Source organism: Vulpes vulpes, chromosome 16 (genome assembly GCF_048418805.1).
Source record: "Vulpes vulpes isolate BD-2025 chromosome 16, VulVul3, whole genome shotgun sequence".
Classification (NCBI taxonomy): Eukaryota; Metazoa; Chordata; class Mammalia; order Carnivora; family Canidae; genus Vulpes; species Vulpes vulpes.
Window position 1 is genome coordinate 66,825,134 of NC_132795.1, and position 16,261 is coordinate 66,841,394.

General features: G+C 37.7%; 1 protein-coding gene across 2 annotated transcripts in view; it reads right to left on the reverse strand.

The window, feature by feature from the left end:
• MRPS9 (mitochondrial ribosomal protein S9) overlaps nt 1-16,261 on the reverse strand; it is a 62,480-nt gene that overhangs the window by 35,409 nt on the left and 10,810 nt on the right. For both annotated transcript variants that reach the window (XM_025992382.2, XM_025992383.2), the window contains exon 2: nt 15,474-15,653. In XM_025992382.2, the coding sequence (XP_025848167.1) occupies nt 15,474-15,653 (180 nt within the window). The remainder of the gene's footprint in view (nt 1-15,473; nt 15,654-16,261) is intronic.

Genomic DNA, 16,261 nt, shown 5'->3' on the forward strand with positions numbered 1-16,261 from the left:
TGGCTTGAATTTCCATACTTCTTGCAGCAACCACAAAGGCTGATGCTCACCTTTCCTTTACATACCAATTCCTGCCCTATTTGTGAGCCACCTACACAAGACTCCTCATGTCATCCAGGCCAATAAGCCACCCTTAATTTCCATTCTTATTTCCGTTCTTAGAAGGACACACTCACTTCCTCAACTACCTCAATTCTTTCACCCACAGATTTCAATCTGGCCTCACAAGAATTCTGATCCTGCAATTGCTTTGGCTCACCAAGACTTCCTTCCGAATCTCATGACCTACAGCCAGGTCTCTTCCATAGGAGGCTTCAGTCTTTGCCTCACTTCCAGCCATGTTCCCCTCCTACCTCTCTCCAAGTTCTTCCCCGGTCTCGTTTTTTTTTTTTTTGCTTTTTTTTTTAAGAGATAGTATTTTTTTTTTTTTTTAAGATTTTACTTATTTATTCATGAGACACACACACACAGAGAGAGAGAGAGAGGGGAAGAGACACAGGCAGAGGGAGAAGCAGGCTCCATGCAAGGAGCCCGATGTGGGACTCGATCCCAGGTCTTCAGGATCACACTTTGGGCTGCAGGCGGCGCAAACTGCTGCGCCACCCGGGCTGCCCTTCCCTGGTCTCTTGTAAACACATCTCTGCTCCTCCCTGAAATGCTAGTTCCCTCAGAGTGCCATCTCTGATTCTCTCGGGCGAAATGAGATAGGCTAAATCTAGTTCTGTAGTTTCCAAACCATTCCCAACTGTCAACTGTCTTAGGGCTGTTCCACTGAAGTATCCTTTTTTTTTTAAACAGAATTTTTTATTTTTTTTATTTTTTTATTTATGATGGTCACACAGAGAGAGAGAGAGAGGCAGAGACATAGGCAGAGGGAGAAGCAGGCTCCATGCACTGGGAGCCCGACGTGGGATTCGATCTCGGGTCTCCAGGATTGCGCCCTGGGCCAAAGGCAGGCGCTAAACTGCTGCGCCACCCAGGGATCCCCCACTGAAGTATATCCTAATAGCACGTTCAAAGCTGCTCCTCAGATAACTTGCTTTTACCTTCTCACTGTTCTTCCTCCCAGGCCGGTTACCAAATTTTTGGATCTTAGCTTGGTCACATGCAGAGGGTGCTCTGGAAGGCAAAGGGCCTTGGTTTCTTAGTCACCATTCTCCCACCCTAGATGGAGAATATTGGCAGATACCACAGTCCGCCTCATTCATAGGAGATACATTCCAAGACCCTCAGCAGCCTAAAGCCGCAAATAGTACTGACCCCTATATATGTACTACACTATTTCCTATACACACATGCCTATGATAAAGTCTAATTTATAAATTAGATACAGTAGGAGATTAACAATAAAACAATTAAAAAACAATTTTTAAAATTAAAAACAAAACAATTAAAAATAAAACCATATACTGTAATAAAAGTTATGCAAATGTGGTCTCTCAAAATACCTGATTGTACTGTACTCATCTTGTGACAGTATGAGATGATAAAATGCCTACGTGATAAGATAATGTGAGGTAAATGATGTAGGCACTGTGACATAATGTTAGGCTCCCACTGACCTTCTGATATGTCAGAAGGGGGGTCATCTGCTTCTGGACAGATAACTGAAAGGTAGGTAGCAGAGGAATACAGTACTCAAAGGATAAATGGAGAAGGAAATTGACAGCAGAGTCTTTTGAGTGACTCAACTAGAAAATACAACACTTTATAAATAATTGACAAAATTTAAATACTGATCAATACCCTGCTATAGACTATATTCAAATTAATTTTGTTAAATGTGATAATGGTATTGTGGTTATATGGGGAAATATCCTGATTTTTTTGGAAATATATACTCAAGTATAAAGGGATAAAGTGTCATAACATTTGTAACTGATTTTATTTTTTAAAGATTTATTTGACAGAGGGGAGAGAGAGAGAGAGAGAGGGAGAGAGAGAGAGAGCATGCACACACACACACACAAGCAGGGGGAGCAGCAGAAGGAGAGGGAGAAGCAGGCTCAACACTGAGCAGGGAACCGGACATGGGGCTCCATCCCAGGACTCTGGGATCATGACCTGACTGAAGGCAGACTTTAAAAGAAAATAGTTCAGAGGTGCCTGGGTGGCTCAGTCAGTTAGGCTCAGGTCATGATCTCCAGGTCCTGGGATCAAGCCCAGGTCAGGCTTCCTGCTCAGCAGGCAGTCTGCTTCTCCCTCTCCCTTCCCCATCCCACTCATGCTCTCTCTCACGCTCTTTCTTAAATAAATACATAAAAACCCTTAAAAAAAAAAAAAGAAAGAAAATAGTTCAGCTATAAAATACACAGGGGAAGCAAATATATAGCAAAATGCTATTTAAACTAGGTGATGGTCATAGGGTATACATTATCTAATTATTTCTCCTTTTCTGTATGACCGAAATTTTCACAAGAAATAGTATACAAACTAAGGTTTATTGCTATTGCTATTAGCCTAGAATATTTTCACTTTTTCAATTCTGGTTCCTACCCCCATGTAATATACATACATAAATACGTATATTTACGTATGTGTACACACATTCACACACATATTTATACATACACACAAGTCATGAATCTTTTGCTCTTCTATAATTGAATAACCAAACAACTGAACAACTTGTTTTAGTAAACCTGTTGTTTCACTCAGATAAAAGCAACCGTTTTCTACCTTCTAAATTTCTATTTATTCCTACAGTGTATTTCTGAACTGTTTTCAAAGTCCAATTCTTCAGGGATTTTGAATTGTTTCAATGAAAGCAATATAAAAATGAAATTGCAAAATGATATTACTTATACTTCTAAAGTGTTCTCTTTCTTTCAAATAACACAAGGCAGACTAAAAATTCTTACTTGGGAGGAAATGACAGAGCAATCCTCTGGTCAACACAGTCCAAAAGCACTTTCTCTGATGATGGAAATATTCTATAATCTCTGCTGGCTGGTATGACAGCCTGTAGTCCATGTGGTTATTGTGTACTTCACATGTGGCTAGTGTGACTGAAGAACTAAACTTTAATGTTAATTAATATTAACTAACTTTAAACAACCACACATTAGGTATGGCAACCACACAGCTTTAGATGATTTTAACCAAAGCCTTCACGCAGTATGGACAGCACTGCACTGACATTACTATTGTGTACCTCAGCATGGTTTTCAAACCTCATTAAACTGTTACAGAGTTATAAAGTCTATAATTTAATTTTACTGGTCTAACTTAACAAATACCCACGTTCACGAGAGAATATTAACTACCAAATAGTCTTTGAATAGAAGATCTCTTTGATGAATTTGGTAATGATAGCCATTCCTCATATTCTCTTCTGTGAGGTGAAAGCATTTTAATACTCAGATCTGTGATTTGATTCCTTGGGGATTTTTTTTTTAAAGATTTTATTTATTATGAGAGACACAAAGAGAGACAGAGAGACGGAGACAGAGACACAGACAGAGGGAGAAACAGGCTCCATGCAGGGAGCCTGATATGGGACTCGATCCCAGGTCTCCAGGATCAGGCCCTGTGCCAAAGGGGACGCTAAACCCCTGAGCCACCCAAGCTGCCCTCCCTGGGTATTTGAATGGGGAACTTAGTATCATGGAGATACCTCATTAGTCTCCTCGTAATGTCTATTAATTCAGGAAAGCTCCCACTGTCCTCCCCACTGCCTCCATCCTCTGTTGTTCCTTTTCCACAGTTAATCTTAACTTGCTACTGGAAAGAAAAAGATATAAATATCAAGTTGTGACCAATACTGAAAACTCCTGGTTTTGCACCTCTTTCTTCCTAGAACAAAGGAAAAGGAAGAAAAACCCAACCAAACATAATGACAAAAATGAAAAGCATCCACCTCTTTCTTGCAGCCTCAGAACGCCTACCTGAAGCAACAAGGTCATCCTCCAGAGCCCAGGAGGACACAGCCATATCTGCAATATACTCTCTAGGGAACACTCCACCCAGACTCTGCAAGGCTTTCAGTCCAGGTCCACAGTAAGGTCCCTACCACCATCTTATAGGCAGGAATTGTGAGAGGAAGAAAGCATGTATCACCTTCCTCTCTAAAGCCTGCTGGTAATGACACAGCTCCCGGACATTCTGCATGTTTGCAAAATATGAGAACATGTGTACTGCAGTCTGCTGTTCCGGCACCAATCTCATCAGCATGGTCTCCCTGAAGTCACTGCCATTCTGTTACTAGAAGCCCTGCCTCTATGAGGGCACTGGATCCACCAGAGAACCCAACAGCTTTCCTGCTTCTTGCCTCTCACACTTCTTACGCTGCAAGCACTTATGGTAAGATTTCACCTTCTCTGGCCAGGATCATTTGGTTGTAAACCAAATGAGAAACAAAGGCAAAGAAAGTGTTGAAAAACTTCAGCTGTTTTTCAGCAGTTTTCCTGATGTTATTCAGAAATATCTGTATTGGCATGGTAAAAATGCAGAATTTAAATATTGTAAGGGAAAATTAAGTCAATCAGAAAACCAGTGGAAGAAGGTGGTGAGGGAAATACTGGACTTTCTGCTAATGTTAACCTACCTGTAATGTTCTAGGATTCCCTGGTGCATGTGGCACTGACTAGGCACTAGAGAAGATGTACCAGCAGGACATGACCTAGGTCTTAAATTAGAGGACACTTGGCATTTCACATGTGAATTGTAGTTTGGCCAACTTGGGCCACATTTATCAACCACAAGAGAATTAACTGAAATTTCCTAATTTTTTTTTAAGATTTTATTTATTTATGAGAGACAGATAGAGGCACAGACATAGGCAGAGGGAGAAGCAGGCTCCCTGCAAGGAGCCTGATTTGGGACTCAATTCCAGGACCCTGGGATCATGACCTGAGCCAAAGGCAGATGCTCAACCACTGAGCCACCCAGGTGCCCCCTTAATTTTCTGGAATAAGCACTTTTTCACTTCTAAACAATCTACATAAAACAGTTATATAAACTGAGAAACACCCAATTCTTCTACAAAAACAAAAATATAGGGACGTGTGGGTGGCTCAGGATGTGATCCTGGAGTCCGGGATCAAGTCTCACACTGGACTCCCTGCATGGAGCCTGCTTCTCTTTCTGCCTATGTCTCTGCCTCTCTCTCTGTCTCTCATGAATAAATAAATAAAATCTTAAAAAACAAAACAGAACACAAAAATATATGCATTTGACCCGTGAAGAACAAAGGTCTGAACTTCTGCAGGTCCAGGTAGGTGATGATTTTTGTTTTTGACAAACAGAGTATTGCTGTAAATGTATTTTCCTTATGAGTTTCTTAATAACATTTTTCTCTCACTTGCTTTATTGTAATCATACGATATATAATACACATCACATACGAAATATGTTAATCAACTATTTATGTTACTAGTAAGGCATTCAAACAACAGTAGGCTATTAGTAAGTAGTTAAGTTTTGGGGGAGTCAAAAGGCATATGTGGATTTTTTACTCTACAGGAGGGCAGCACCCCTAACTCCTGTGTTGTACAAGGGCCAAGTGTATATCAGTTGGGACTCAATTCTTCAAGAAGCTTGAAAAAAATATTACTAGCCTAATATTGTTATTTGTTTTAGGCTAGCATTTGTGTTTCAAGAAAACCCTTTCCCAATCCAGGAGCCAGATTCTGGATGCAGCCTGTAGTTCACTGGTATATAAACATCACCAATATCCATGAACACACAACAAATCACTGCCTTACTCTGATTTTGAGGCTGTTGATGACTTAACCTTTCAGTTTTATGTTCCCTCAGAAAAAGCTCTGAGCCATGGGTATAGGGAGGGGAAAAAAAGCACTTTCCTATAATAAATTCTAGCTTAATAGTTCTTATAATGAAGTTCTGGAATTTGTATGGAATTCAACTTGGCAAAGTTCTTAGTGTTTTAAACTTATGTTACATTTGAAAAAATAGCTTCAAGTTAGGGACAAACAGGGCTAGGTAGAGAGAGACAGGTAGGGGGCCACGGAATCAGGCTCACAAAAAACCCCAAAAATGCTGAGGTGTAAGGAAACCAGAGATAAGGAAACAAGCCAGACTACCCTGCCCTAGGTGTGGGCAGGGAAGGTAAGATGTCTTTTTATGACAGTCACCTGTGACCAACAAAGAATAACCAGATCCCAAAGCAGTAAGCCATTAAAGATGTTATCACTAGTCCCTACTCAATGGTGGTATCAAGAGATAATATTAAAAGGATTTAGGTTCCCTGGTTAGCTTTCAATAAAAGACCAACCCTACAAGCCCTCAGTGGTAACCCTGTGAGGATTATCAGTTGGGACTCAATTTTTCAAGAAGCTTGAAAACAATATTACTAGCCTAATATTGTTATTTGTTTTAGGCTAGCATTTGTTTCAAGAGAACCCTTTTCCTATCCAGGAACCAGATTCTGGATGTAACCCGTAGTTCATACTGGTATGTAAACATCACCAATATCCATGAACATACACAACATACACCTGAAAGAGATAACAAATCATTGCCTTACTCTGATTTTGAGGCAATCAGAAAATCTCACTCACTTCTGAGAGCTTGCTCTGTATCTTTGCTTAATAAATTTCTAAAGCTTTACTAACTCTTCTTTGCGAGATTCATTCTTTGACTCTGTGAGACAAGAACCAAGCTCTTCCACATCAGTTTCATATATGAAGTAGGTTCAATGGTTGGTTGTCACCGTAACAAAAAAATAAAACACAAAAACCATGCTTCTTTTGGAAACAAAAAAGTGGAGTATACATTTAATGGCAAGTATAGGAACCTTTAAAAATGTATTGGACCGTAGCCCTATTTACCTGAATCAAAAAGAAGTGCTGACAAAAATAAAGAATGTAAATTTTTAAAAAGTTAACCTTTTGGGGGGTTGATTTTTTTAAATCACGGAGTAAGGCAATTCCCCTTTGTAAATATGTTTCTTACATTTTTAGATGTTTAAAATGCTAGGAGTACTGGTAATTCAAGGGTTCCCTAAAATGAAGGCAAAGTATTTAACTACCTTCTTAGGCTTAAATCAAAGTATAAAAGGATTGCACGCTCAACCCAGGAGGAGCACTGGGTCAGGAATGCAATCTCTATTAATTAGGTATCCCAGCTGGGCAGTGGGTTTGCAGCTGTTAACTTGATCAATGACTTACCTAAATGTCATCTCTACTGATTCGCTTATAAATTACCAGCAAGTGAGACTAATGTACAGGTGCTAATTTATTTAAACTGTTCTCTACAGCTCTACATAGCTTTACAAACTGCATCTGGCACCTAATGTTAGCTGTCAGTTGTACTTAGACATGCCTGTCCTAACGACTCTGTTCATTAGAAGTGAGCACAAATTAGGAAATATTGTGAAAAATGATACATCAAATGGAATGGGCACAGCAAATCAATTAGAGAAACTTCATACAGCATATTCACACTGAGGAGAATAAAACATTCTGGTTTCAGAATGAGGTCTATAATACCAATTAAAAAGTAATTGGTAGACTTCAGCAGTGTTATATATCAATTTGCTGGCTTTTTTCCTGAATTTCTATAGTAATGTAGAACTTAACTTTTAATTCCCAAGTAAAGACATTAGTAAATGAAAGTGCAATTTTGTGTCCATAATATCTGATATAACTGAGATGTCTCCAACTTAACATTGATAACTGATACTACTTTATTCAAAAAGGAAAATGCAAAGAGCAGTGGTCCTCAACTTTTTTTTCTGTGCAGACAGCCTGATTTTGAAATTACTGTAACTCAGTATCTGCTCCAGCATAATAATGTGTTAGTGTCACGGACCAGGCTTTCCCTTTGGGTCACTGAGGGCAAATGCTGCAGCCTCGGCTTCCATCACACGTCCTGAGGCTCATTTCTTTACAGTCTCCATACACAGAGAATCTTCCCTTGGCCAAACTGTAACTGCTTTAAGCTGAATTACAGAACCCACTCAGCTCAGTGTTCAATCTGACAGTTCAATCCTCCTCATACTAACTATACAGTGAAAGCCAAAAATATTTCTTAGGTGCTGATCAACATTTGGCAGTAACCTGTGAAAGGCTTGAGGAATGGGAGTTGAGAACCACAGCACTAAGATATATTTTCAAAACATTTAACATGCTTATAAGTACTTGCAGCAAGTCACCATATATGCTACTATTATGAAAGGGGACCCATTTTTTCCTCCTGTCAGATCTACGATCACCTGTCACTGATAGGTGATCAGTGGCATCATAGTGGTTGAGTCAGGAGGTGCAATGGGTGGTTTCTTTTTAAAAGAAGTTAAAATACTAGGCAAAAATTAAACTATCTCGATGTGGAGAAAACCCGTATATGCCAATAACTCATCTCTTTCCAGTTAATTTCTTATTTTACAAACCAAAAATAATTTTTTCATATAAATGCAATACCAAGATTGAGCATTAAATATAGCAAAGTAATTTTGCAAAAACAATTCTGGCAGATATACGATGATGTAGCTTTAATAATAAACTTCTAGGGATCCCTGGGTGGCACAGCGGTTTGGCGCCTGCCTTTGGCCCAGGGCGCGATCCTGGCGACCCAGGATCGAATCCCACATCGGGCTCCCGGTGCATGGAGCCTGCTTCTCCCTCTGCCTGTGTCTCTGCTTCTCTCTCTCTCTCTCTCTCTCTCTCTGACTATCATAAAAAAAAAAAACAAAAACTTCCAAATCACGGAACTTTAAGTAAATATTAAAAGCTACAAGTAGAATTATCTTTATTCATAAAATTTTATCTGTCATATCCTTTCTATTTAACTAACTCACATTTGTACTCTTAAAAGTCTTTATAACTCAGGGACGCCTGAGTGGCTCAGCGGTTAAAGCATCTGCCTTTGGCTCAGGGCATGATCCCGGGGTCCTGGGATGAAGTCCCCATCGGGCTCCCTGCATGGAGCCTGCTTCTCCCACTGCCTCTGTCTCTGCCTCTCTATCTCTCTGTGTCTCTCATGAATAAATAAATAAAATCTTTAAAAAAAAAAAAGTCTTTATAACTCAAAGAAACAGTAGCATGTAAGATTAGCTAGGTATAATTTTCACATGTTCTGTATGTTGTACTCAGTAAGGCCAGGGACTAGATTTCTATTCAAGTTCAGCCTTCTAGAATAAAGTTCTAAACCCAGAAATCCCCAAAAGATGCCTATTAAGAGCTGAAATAGGTGACATAAATTCACTATTTTACTTAGAAGGAAGGGCACACAGGTTCTCACACCAAGTCCAAGTTTTAATTCACAAGCCTAACAAGTTTAGTTATGCCAGAAGGCTGGAGGGTGAGAGTGGCCAGAGCCGGGTACGCACACACGCAGATGTCCTGACAGGAAAGGAGATGGCAGGGATCAGTACTAAGGCATGGCCAGGCCATTCACTACAGGGACAAAGAGGAACTACGAGCTCCAGGCAAGGTATTACAGCTAAACAATCATATTAAAAGGAAAATCCTGAGGCACTGTGAGGTTAAATTATACTCACTACACTCCACCAAATAAGGGGGGAGGGGTGGAGAACAATTTAAAATTGTATCTGAAAAAATTAGTATCTGAAAGTGTGGAAAAGCAGACTTTGCATATAGGAAGACCTTGTACAGCTTTGGATTCCTCAACAATAAATCCTGATCCCATGAGGTTTTTCTAAAGACTGAATGTGGTAATATAAATCAGGCTCCCAGACAGCATCTTGAGTATATATAGGAGATTTTTAATAATTGGTGGTATTTTTCATTACAAATAACAATTAAAAATAGATTTATCTGAGAACTTCATTTCTATGAAATATCTGATTTTCTGATTATATAAGAGAAAAATTACTATACCTGGTTTTAAATTCTGTATTAAAAGCCAAACACATTACAAAAAGCATTATAGTTTCTAAATATATAAATAAAAAATTATCTGGAAGCTTAAAATATTTTCCTGATTTTAGATATCAAATTATTTGGTTTTGTCTTTAGAAATAACTAACCATTTTGTCAATACGGAAATGCTGGATAAGACTCATTAGCTATATACTTTCTTTTAGGTTATATTTACAGCCAAATCTCAAACAAAAACAAGTTTCAAAAGCATACACAAAACCAGGAATCGCAATAGTATGTAATTTTAATGCTTTGGTAACAATTATCACTGTCCTCTTTCGCTTTTACATTTACTTAGATGCCAAAGAGAGTCCACTAAATTTAGTAAAATGCTCAGAGTTAACTGATGTAAAATGTGAGCCTTACTGAAGCAGATCAATCACTTGCAGGAAAGTCTAACACAGCAGGATTACATCACTGGCAGCAAGGAAAAGGGCTAACACTTCCACACAGGCATTTCAGCAGTGTGCCAGGTGAGACACAATCCCTCCCAATCTGCAGGTACAATGCCATCTCTGGTTTCATTCACTCAATCATATATCAATACACTCAACAATACTTCCTATTATTCTCTTCAACATGGTGTCTTTGGTGGGATGAAGATTCGTGTGACAAAGGCAGAGAACTAGTAAATGATTCAAATTATGGTAGATTTTACTTATTGCATTTAATAGTAATGAGAACAATAACATGTTGCATTAATCTCATGCTCTTCAGTTATATTCTAAGGTAGGCAAACAGGTATTATTTTAGAGATGAGAAAATCAAGTGACAGAGCACTGTGACTTGGTGAACATTACACTAGTTAGTGACACTGCAAGGAATCTTCCAATCCCAGGTTCTGCATCTTTGGATATTTCAACTATAATGAATTTATTTAAAAAAAAAAATTAACAAAGTCCTCTGTGTTCTGCAAATACACATATTCCTCACAAGAAATTCTACTTCATTTCAGAAAAATCTATTTTATTTTTCAGATGGTGGGAGGGGCAGAAGGAGAGAGAGAATCTTAAGCAGGCTCCATGCCCAGCATGGGGATTGTTGTCAGGACCCTGAGATCATGACCTGAGCCAAAATCAAGAGTCTGATGCTGAACCAACCTAGCCACTCAAGTGCCCCAAACATTCTACATATTTTAAATGAGCAACTGGATGTTTTTCATATTAATTCAGGACTTTATTACTCTATTGGCTAAATCTAAGAGAGATTTTCATCATATTCTATTAGCAAAATGACACAAAATAGCATCAACTTATTTTCACCATCTACATACACATGCAGTTTTAAAAGTACAGAACAGCCATCATCTCTCACATTCATACACTAATATTACACATCTTCTCTCTGGAATTCTGTATTTTAAGAACCAGAACAAAATATATTGTTTCATTTGACTGAATGATAGGATCTTTTAAGATTTCTCTAAATAATATAAAAAGAATATTCAAGATGGAGACCCTGATATGTGTCTGTGTAAACACCTTAATATTTTTTAAGTAGGCTCCATACCTAGTGTGGAGCACAATGCAGGGCTTGAACTCACAACCCTGAGATCAAGACCTGAGTGGAGATCAAGGGTCGGACGCTCAACAACTGAGCCACCCAGGTGCCCCAAAACTTTGACAAATTTTAAAGTATTTTAATGTATGAAAAAAGTTGTTTTAAATATTTTTTTGAAGATTTATTTATTTATTCATGAGAGACACAAAGAGAGACAGAGACACAGGAAAAGGGAGAAGCAGGCTCCCTGTACGGTGCCTGATGTGGGACTGATCCTGGATCCCCAGATCACAACTGAGCCAAAGGCAGACAGACACTCAACCACTGAGTCACCCAGGCCTCTCAAAGTTGTTTTAAATTTTAAGTATTTTTGCTTAAATACATTTTAGAAATAGTTTCAGATATCATTATTTTATAAACAAAAGGCATCCAGACTAGAAAGAAAGAAGTTAAACTATTTATATTTGCAAGTGACAGTATCTTGTGTACAGAAAACTACAAAAACCATGAAACAAAGTAACAAACGGGCAACAAATATGTATCTACCAATAATTACTTTGAATGTAAATAGACTAAATGCTCCAATCAAAAGACAGAGGGTGACAGAATGGGTAACAAAACATGACCCAACTAAGTGCTGTCTACAAGAGACTCATTTCAGTCCTAAGACACCTACAGATGGAAAGTGAGGGGATGGAGAAACTTCATTCAAATGTATGTCAAAAACAAGCTGGAGTAGTAATAGTGAGATTGGACAAAAACAGACTTTAAAACAAAGTTTGTAAAAAGATACAAAAAAAGACATTGTCTCACAATAAAGGGGACAGTCCAACAAGAAAATATAACTATAAATATTTTGCACCCAACATGGGAGCACCCAAATACACAAAATGCTTAACAAACATAAAAGAACTAATTGATAATAATACAGTAATATTAGAGGACTTTAATACCCCACTTATGTCAATGAACAGGTCATCCAAACAGAAAATCAACAAGAAAAGAGTGGCTTTGAATAACACACTGGAACAGAAGGATTTAACAGATACAGTCAGAATATTCCATCCTAAATTGGCAGAATACATATTCTTTTCAAGTGCACATGGAATATTCTCCAGAACAGATCACGTATTAGGCCACAAAAGAAGCTTCAGCAAATTCAAAAAGATCAAAGTCATACCATACATCTTTTCTACCACAACACTATAAATTTAGAAATCAATCACAAGAAAAAAAACTTTAAAGACCACAAATACATGGAAGTTAAATAACATGCTACTAAACAATGAATGGGTCAGCCAAGAAATCAAAGAAAGCAAAAAGTACATGGAAACAAATGAAAAGGAAACCACAATGGCCCACCTTTGGGATGCAGCAAAAGCAGTTCTAAGAGGAAAGTTTATAGCAACACAGGCCTACCTCAAGAAACAAGAAAAATCATAAATAACCTACCCTTACCTCTATAGGAACTAGAAAATGAAGAACAAACAAAACCCCAAACCAGGAGAAGTACGGATATAATGAAGTATAGAGCAGAACTAAATGATATAGAAACTTAAAAAGCAATAGAACATACAAATGACAACAGGAGTTGGTTCTTTGAAAAGATACAATAAAATTGATAAACCTCTCCCTAGACTCACAAAAAAAAAAAAAAAAAGAAAAAAAAGAAAAGGACTCAAATAAACAATATGAAAGGGGAGAAACAACAATCAACACCACAGAAATACAAACAATTATAAAAGAGTATTATGAAAAACTACATGCCAACAAATTAGACAACCTAGAAGAAATGGACAAATTCCTAGAAACATAGAGCCTACCATAAGTGAAAGTAGTAGTGGAGAATCTGAGTGGACCAATAACCAGCAAAAAAATTGATTATGTAACCCAAAACTCCAACAAACAAAAGCCCAGGACCACAGAGCTCAAGAGGCCAATTCTACCAAACATTTAAAGAAGAGTTAATAATACCTATTCTACTCAAACTATTCCAAAAAATAGAAGGAAATTTCTAAATTCATTCTATATCACCCTGATACCAAACCAGAGAAAGACATCACAAAAAAGGAGAACTGCATGCAAATATATCTGATAAATGTGGATACAAAAATCCTCAAAAAAATACTAGTAAACAGAATCCAACAATACATTAAAAAAATCATTCACCACAATTAAGTGGGATTTATTCCCAGATGCAAGGGTGGTTCAATATTTGCAAATCAATCAATATGATACATCACATCAATAAGAGAAAGGATTAAAGCCATATGATTATATTAATAGATGCAGAAAAAGCATTTAACAAAGCACAACATCCAGTCAGGAAAAATGTCCTTAACAAGGTAGGTTTAAGGGATATACCTCAACATAATAAAGGCCATAAATGAAAACCCACAGCTACCATCATTCTCAATTGGGAAAAACTGAGAGCTATCCCCCTAAGGTCAGGAAAAAGATAAGGATGTCCACTCTCACCACTTGTATTCAATACAGTACTAGAAGTTGTAGCCACAGCAATTAGACAACAGAGAGAAATAAAAAACTACAATAAGATATCACCTCACACCTGTCAGAATGTTGACACATTGTTTTTTGACACAAAAACAACAGATGTTGACAAGGATGTAGAGAAAAAGGACCCCTTCTGCACTGTTGGTGGGAATGCAATGTAGTGTAGCCAGTGTGGACACAGGACGGAGGTTCCTCAAAAAGTTAAAAATAGAACTATCCTATAATCCAGCAATCACACTACTAAGTATATAAACCCCCCCAAAAAAAATCCAAAAATGCTAATTCAAAGGTATACATGCAACCCTATGTTTATAGCAGCTTTACTTACAATAGCCAAATCATGGAAGCAGCCCAAATGTCAATGGATATAGATGAATGGATAAAGAAGATATCTCTCACACACACACACACACACACACACACACAGAGGAGTATTATTCAGCCATAAAAAAAGAATGAAATCTTGCCATGTGCACTGACACGGATGGAGCTAGAGAGTAAATGCTAAGTGAAACATGTCAGTCACAGAAAAACAAATACCATTTGATTTCACTCATTTGTGGAATTTAGGAAACCAGCTAACAAAAAAACGAGCAAAGGGAAAAAGAGACAAACCAAGAAGCTGACTCTAAACTATAGAGAACACACTGATGGTTCCCGGTGGGGGGAGGGGGATATGGGGGATATAGGTGATGGGGATTAAGGAAGGCACTTGTGATGAGCACTGAGTGTTGTATGAAGTGCTGAATCACTATATTGTATACCCGAAACTAACACAACACTGTACATTAACTATAATGGAATTCAAAATAAAATTTTAAAAAGTTAGAACTTCAAATTGGTTAAATTTTAAGTACCTTTGCTAGCTATGTTGCGATGTCTAGCAAAAAAGTATTATTTATTATTACTACTTTTATCAGGGTCAGAACAACTCAAAAGAGTGGAACAATAACACAGTTCTAACTCTCTCAAATCATTTAGAACATGCCCTGACTGAAAATTCAAATGTATAGCTAAGATAATAATAAAAAACACTAAACTCAGGTTTACTTATGGGACTTTCTATAAGCTTGACTCTATTTCCATCATCTGTTTTACTATTTGTAAGAAAGCGGAGTTTAAAACTACAATAGGATAAATATTTCTACATTGTTCTAAATGTTCACATTGGCTTCTAGGACCTTGAATCAAGACAATTATCCATTTCACATTAAAATCTAAAACTCACTATGCTTCACAATGCTCCAAATACAGAATAGCATTTCTCTTTGAAACCTGGGTTCCAACTTGCAATGCAGAGTGGTATTTCTCCTTATTCTGACAGTTTGATTAAAACTGACACAGAGCTAGTGATGCCTGGGTGGCACAGTCGATTAAGTGTTGGATTCTTGGTTTTGTCTCAGGTTGTCCATGATCTCAGGGTCATGAGATGGAGGCCTATATCAGGCTCTGAGCTCAGCACAGAGTCTGCTTAAGTTTCTTTTTCCTTCTGCCTCTACCCTTCACTCTCTCCCTCACCTTGGCTAGTGCTCTCTCTCTCTCAAAATAAATAAATAAATAAATCATAAGAAACAAACTCTACAGCAATTACTTTCCCAACAGAGTAACTGTACTTACGTCAATATCCTCTTGCGTAAAAGTTTCTGGATCTTCTCCCATCATGTTGGCTAAATGTCTCTTTCCTATGTTGAACTCTTCAATCTGCTTTTTAATAAAATCCACTGTGTAAGTTTCACGTCTTAAGGCTGCAACATTTTTCTTCGTTGATACACCTGTGGTGTGCCTTAGCCTTAATATCTAGCAGAAAATATAAATGAAAAAAGATTTTAAATTAAATAATGTAATTATTTACATTTACATTACAATGTAATGTCTTGTAGGCTATTGTCTCTAAATAAAACAGGGAGTTCAAACAATTGTTTTTATTATAGTACTCAGTTGGCAAGAGTCTGTAAACAGGTAAAAGGCCTGTTAAGAAAGCTGTTAGAAATCTTCCTCCACTCAAGGGACACCCGGGTGCCTCAGCAGTTGAGTCAGCCTTCGGCTCAGGGCGTGATCTGGGAGTACCAGGATCAAGTCCCACATTGGGCTCCTTGTGTAGAGCCTGCTTCTCCCTCTGCTTGTGTCTCTGCCTCTCTTTCTTCCTGTTGGTCATAAATAAATAAATAAAATCAAGAAGAAAGAAAGAAAAGAAAGAAAGAAAGAAAGAAAGAAAGAAAGAAAGAAAGAAAGAAAGAAAGAAAGAAAAGAAAAGAAAAAAGAAAGAAAGGAAAGAAGAAAGAAAGAAAGAAAGAAATCGTCCTCCACTCAAAAGCGAGCTTTTAAAAGCCTCTACTTACACAGTAGTTTAAACTACTAGCATTTCACACATTTAAACCCAAAATACCTAGAAGGGATATGAAAAC